Source organism: Elephantulus edwardii, unplaced genomic scaffold (assembly GCF_000299155.1).
Source record: "Elephantulus edwardii isolate Elephantulus edwardi_28Jun2011 unplaced genomic scaffold, EleEdw1.0 scaffold00319, whole genome shotgun sequence".
Taxonomy (NCBI): domain Eukaryota; kingdom Metazoa; phylum Chordata; class Mammalia; order Macroscelidea; family Macroscelididae; genus Elephantulus; species Elephantulus edwardii.
In genome coordinates, this window is record NW_006400069.1 from 2,086,181 (window position 1) to 2,092,266 (window position 6,086).

Consider the following 6,086-nt stretch of genomic DNA (forward strand, 5'->3'; position numbering starts at 1 on the left):
AACCCAGGCCAACTCTGTTCTCTAAACGGTGTGGTCTGAACAATGACAGGCGCAGCACTGCATTCCATTGCTCCTGCCTTTCCTTGGTAGGTACTCGATTCTTCCTGCCTAGCATGAGGGCTGTGTGCGCATGCGCTCCCTGTGATTGGCGCAGCCTGGTGGCTGGTGTGGAGCACGCTGGGAAGGGTCTCGTGAGCGGGAAGCAAAGGTGTCGGCAATATGGTGAAGCTGACGGCAGAGCTGATCGAGCAGGCGGCTCAATACACCAACGCCGTGCGGGACCGAGAACTCGACCTCCGGGGTGAGTCGGGATTCGACAGAACTCCGAAAGCCGCGTGTTCGGCCTTCTAGGACTGGGGCCCGGGCGGTTCCAGAGGGGTCTCGTCGTCTCCAAAAGGCCCCGCTTCTGTTACTGTGCTCCTGCTCAAACCGCCGAGTGGCGGCTTTCACACCTACCTCGGGGCCCAGGTCAGCCGTTCTAGGCCTGGTTAGTGGAGCATTGGCGGCCCGGAAAGTGTACTTGCTGGTGGCATTAACCCTCGTGCGGCGGGTACCACGGTGCCGAGAGCGTAACTCCTGAGAAAGGAGGAGAGCTCGGAGCCAATGGTGTCCTTTCTGGTCTCAGTAACTGCTTCACCAGAACTGGCGCCATTCTTCGAGTCCTACTGTAGGTCCGGCACTAGTTATGCTTGTGAGGGAGGAGAGAGTGTTTACCTGCCTGCATTTCAGGCGAGGACGTGAGGGGGCATGCTTACATCTTGACTGCATGATGTGGTCTTATGTTCACCCCTAGGGCCAAGGGCACTGTTGCTTTTTGCTTAGATTCTTTTGCGGATTTCGGGTCAATCTTTTTTTTTTTTAAATTTTATTATTTTTGTGTGAGTGTACCGTCAAATCAGATCTGACTGGTACAGGAGGAGATTGTCCCCCCTTCCCCGGCAGAGCATCTGGTGGATTTGAACCGTGCGCCTCTGGGACTGTAGTTGCAGCTCCTTGCCACTAGGCCACCAGAGCTCCCCTTCGGGTCAATCTTAAATGTTTTCATTTCATTTGCTAGACAGTTTCAGTTCAGAGAAAACTCAGTCTTGGTACAGGTAACCACAGTCTTCAGTCTTCTGTATATTTCAGAAGTGCAATGGTTACTTTTTTTAAGAGGAGGGGAGAAATCTGTATTTATTTGCTGTTGTTGAGAATATGCATAACAATACTCAATTTCATTGTTGATATCAGATGGATCTTGATTGAAAGCAGAGAATACCAGAAAGATGTTTACTTGAGTTTTACTGAGGATGGCATGGGTAACACTCAGAAGAATGGGAATTGTGGAACATTTAACTGTACTCATGGAAAACCTATATCCAGAATGCTAAGCTTCTGTTCAAACAGAACACGGAAACACTGTGGTTTAAAACCAGGAAAAGGTTTTCTCCTGTCTACATGCCTGTTCAGTCTGCATAATGAACAGATCATTCAAAAATTTTTATTTCATGGCATCAGGATTGGAGGAAGACTCATCAACACCTTGTGTTATGTTAAGCAGATATACAACCTTGCTTCAGAAAGTGATGAAGACTCGAAGCACTCACTTCAGAACATTAAAGAGTATAGCCTTCAGTATGTCCCACAGCATTCAGTATATCAAACATCAAGAAAGAATATCACCACAGGACCAATAGGCAGCTGCGTGATAGATGGATTGACGTCATTATTTATTTCATTTTACTTGGGTCCGCAGTCAACATCCATAGTAACAGCAATCAGGGGAAATAAAAGACGTGTTTCTTTGGGAAAATCTGTCAGACACCTGTCCAAAATGGTAAAAGAGCAAAGTGTGAGTTTAAAGACCAAAGTGCACCTGACCTAAGCCATGATCTTTTCATTTACTTTGTCTACCTGAAAGTTAGGCAGTGACTAAAGAAAAGACAAACTTCAGCATGTGGCAAAGTGAATGGAAAGATGGGCTCAAGATAGCAGAGGTTGTTAGGCTGGTGTGAGATAGGGCATGTTTCAAGTCTCTTGTTCATAGGGTGGCTTATGAGTTGTTGTGGGCTTGATAGCACATAAAAGCCAACTTATGGTTTTTTCAAACAGTGTGCTTTGCCTCTCTGTCAACTCTAGGTTGGAGCTGGGAATTTAACAAAAGACGTTATCAAATGAAGAATATATAAACAAAAAGGGGCTAGCAAATCAAAGGAGTTGTATAACGTTACACCTACCTTCCAGAATTATTCTGTTTATGGGCAAGAGGCCATGATTGCTAGACTGTCCTGATGTGGTTCAGGAGTCTGGCCTCGGGTCATGAGAAGAGGTGCAGATGTCAAGGGCACTAGCAGATGATAACTGTCACAGAGCCTGAATTTTCTCATTTATTTTGGAGAAAAGGTTTGGTTTTCTATGCTTGTTTAAATTAAGACTGTTTCAACACATGTGCAACAGTGTTTTATGAGTTTTGATGGGTTTTTTTAGGGGTGTTGGGTTTTGTGTGTGGTTGTGTTTTTGTTTTTGGTTGGTTTTTTTAACTGAGAATTGTGTGAAAGTTTACAGAACACATTGGTTATACATTTTGTTTTGGATGTTTATTTGCAAGCCCCACAAATATAATAGTATTCTCCCATTCCCTTCTTTATTTCTTGTTTCCATGTCCTTTTTGCCTTCATGGCTTTATTCCTGGAAACAAGCTGCAGTTGCTCGTTTTATTTTTATTCATAGTCATCAAGTCTGTCCTGACTTCTTCTTCTTGTGTTAGGTGTCACCAAGTACAATTCATAGTGAATCTGTCAACAACAGATCTGAACCCTGGCCTATCTTGTGCCATCCTCATCATCTCTGACACACTTGAGCCCATTCCTGCATTAATTGTGTGAGTCCATTTATTGAAGGTCTTCCTCTCTTTCGTTGACTCTTGACCTTTCCAAGCATGATGTCCCTTTCCAAGAAGTAGCCTATCCTAAAAACATCCCCAAAGAGTATTATACATAATTTCTCCCTCTTTACCTTTGAGTAGCACTCTGGTTGAACTTTCCCCAAGACATACCTGTTTGTTCTTTTGGACTTCTGTGAGATACTAAATACTTTTCTCCAACCCCACAACTCAACAGAATCAATTCTTCTGTCATTTTATCCATTGCCCAGCTCTCAGATGCTTGGCAGGTGATGGAAAGATCATGACTTGAATCAGGCACAACTTCGTCTTGAAACTGACATCATTGCTTTTCAAGACTTTGGAGAGGTCCCCGACAGTACATCTTTTTTCAGTGCTCAATGACTCATTGTTGATTGTGGATTCAAGTAAGATTTAGTAGTTGACATTTTCAGCGTTTTCCCCTCATCATGATACTTCCTATTGGCTTGGTGGTAAGGATTATCTGAACGTTGAGGTGAAATCCATATTGAAGCATATAGTCCCTGATTTTCTGCAGCAAGAGTTTTAAGGCCTCGCTTTCAGCAAGCAAGGTTGTGACATCTGCATAATTACAGCTTGTTGATGAGTCTTCCTTCAATCTTGATGCCACATTCTTCATAAAGTTTAGCTTCTTGTGTGATTTGTTCAGCATACAGATTTAACAGGCATGGAGAAAAGAATACAGCTGACCCACATCCTTCTTGATGGTAAACCGTGCACCCTTGTTCTGTGACTCATATCAGCTGCTAGTTTTTCTGCCTCTGAACAGCTGTTGGATTGAAACCATTGACCTTCTGACACAGAGCCATCAGAGCTCCTTATTTTTACTGGGTGAAAGACATACCTTGTAGGGTAAGTTGTGAAGAACCACATATAGTGCTTGAACAGTATGAAGCACCTTGTAAATATTCTCATCAGTGGTAATTGGTAGTATTAATAATCACAGTCATTATCACACCCTTTGTCCTTATTGTCCTCATGCCTACTGCCGATCATCTTCGCTCCCATCAGGGCTTGTGACTTTCTTGTACCTGGGACTATGTTTGTTACATCCTAAGTGCTTAATAAACACTTTCTCAGTGAATGAAAGAAAACCTTGAGTAAAATGATCATGAGACATTGCTGTTATAAGGTGTCATTTTAATTATAGTATGATAACCTCTTCTGTTCTCTCCCCCATCTCCATTTTCCCTTTTTTCACAGGTTATAAAATTCCTGTTATTGAAAATCTAGGTGCTACCTTAGACCAGTTTGATGCTATTGACTTTTCTGACAATGAAATCAGAAAACTGGATGGCTTTCCTCTGTTGAGAAGACTAAAAACATTATTAGTGAACAACAACAGAATATGGTATGTTTTGGTTAAGTGACTTTCTCTTACCCCATGTTGTTGGCCTTTTTTTATTTCTTTAATTCACCTGATTTCTAGAACTCAGGAGAGAATAAGTGAAAGTCTTTGGGAAGTGACAATGGGTGGTATGGTTGTGATTTTTAAATAGGTACTTAGATGAACCATTATTTTTAGTGTAACATTGCATATCTTGTAGCTGAATTGTGAGTGCAACACCTTGGTATTTTTGTGCTACTTGGAACAACTCTGTAGTCCTTTTACTTCAGAGTCTTTTTTGGGGCATTCACTAGGCACTGTGGTAATGGAAAAAGCTTCAGGAGAATTCTGAAGACATTACAGTCATTTGGTAACCTCACTGCCTTCAACAATGTTTCCTGTTTGTGCTTCAGTTCTCCTATGTAAAACAGGATGTGGGGAATGGCCTCTAGGTTCCAGGTGCTCTGGTAGGGCAGTCACACTGTTAGGAATTGCATGGCAAATCCATGTGCCACACCTCTCTGGCAGTTTTAATCCACTAGGCCTTCTGAGAAAGAAAGATGGCCTGTCTCCTCCCATGCACTGTACAGCCTCTGAATGCCTGCTGGAGGGTCGGTTCAAGTCTACTACAATGAGTTTTGAGTGAGGGTTCCTGCTAGTACACAACCCTGAAACCCTTGGAATAAGGATTTAGATCCAGTTGTTAGCTTACATGATGTTCCCTTCTACTACGAGTTGTTCTGTTTCTCTTTTAGCCGCATAGGTGAGGGACTTGACCATTCCCTACCATGTCTGACAGAGCTCATTCTCACCAACAACAGTCTTGTGGAGCTGGTAAGTTGAACAAGGAAAATAGATTGGAGAGAGGGTCTGATGGTACAAGACAAAATTTGGAAAATGAGTTATAGCATCTTTTTTTTTTTTTAGTTAATTAAGCATCTGGGTGGTTTTATTACATGTCTCCTGCTACTCTGTCATTTCGTTTTTAGAGGAATTCCTAATTTAAGTGTTTTTACCCAAATTATCAAGCTTTCCACTTATTGTTGGTGCTTTTGGTGTTCTATTTCCTAACCCCAAGTATCATTACGAATCTCTTTTATGTGGTTTCTTGAACGTTAGTATCTAGGGTGGTAGGTGCTAACTAAAACCAAACCTGCTGAGTCGGTTGCCATTCTTAGCAACCTGCAGTGTGCTGGGTAGAGCTACTACAAACCTAGGATTTCCAAGGCTGTTAATGTTTCCCAAAGCGGGGTTGAGGTTGGGTGCCATTTATTCTATTAACGTTTCAGTGCCTAAACCGCTGACTACCAGTGATTATTTTAGTCATGTATGGCTAGTTGGAATTGATTTATTCTAGCAGTATGAAATACACATTGCACTTTGAAAATACTTTTTCAGTACATGTTGAAATGATATTCTAGATACCGAGTTAAATTATTGTCGTTGTTGTTATGTGCCGTCAAGTCCCTTGTGACTCATAGCAACCCTATGTATGCAGCCCTAAACACTGTTTTGTCCTGTGCCAATCTCACTGTCTCTGACACACTCATCCCGATTACACCAGTCACCGAATCAATCCATCTCCTAGAGGGCCTTCCCCTCCTACGCCTGCCCTCCACTCTCCCAAGCATGATGTCCTGCTCCAAGTTCCAGTCTCTCTTTACAACATGACCAGAGTATATCAGACGAAGCCTCAGAATTCTTGCCTCCAAGGAGCTGCCCGGTTTAACCCTCTCCAGGATGAACTTGTTTGTTTTCTTAGCAGTCCATGGTACATTCAATATTCTTCTCCAACACCAAAGTTCAAAGGCATCAATTATCCTTCTATCCTCCCTAGTCATTATCCAACTCTCTGAC

General features: G+C 42.6%; 1 protein-coding gene across 1 annotated transcript in view; it reads left to right on the top strand.

Annotated features, from left to right (window-relative positions):
* Positions 1-218: 218 nt before the first annotated feature.
* Positions 219-6,086, top strand: part of SNRPA1 (small nuclear ribonucleoprotein polypeptide A') — an 18,665-nt gene continuing 12,797 nt past the window's right edge. The window contains exons 1-3 of the mRNA XM_006901329.1: positions 219-301; positions 4,106-4,253; positions 4,985-5,063. Coding sequence (XP_006901391.1) covers positions 220-301; positions 4,106-4,253; positions 4,985-5,063 — 309 coding nt within the window. The 5' untranslated portion in view covers position 219. The remainder of the gene's footprint in view (positions 302-4,105; positions 4,254-4,984; positions 5,064-6,086) is intronic.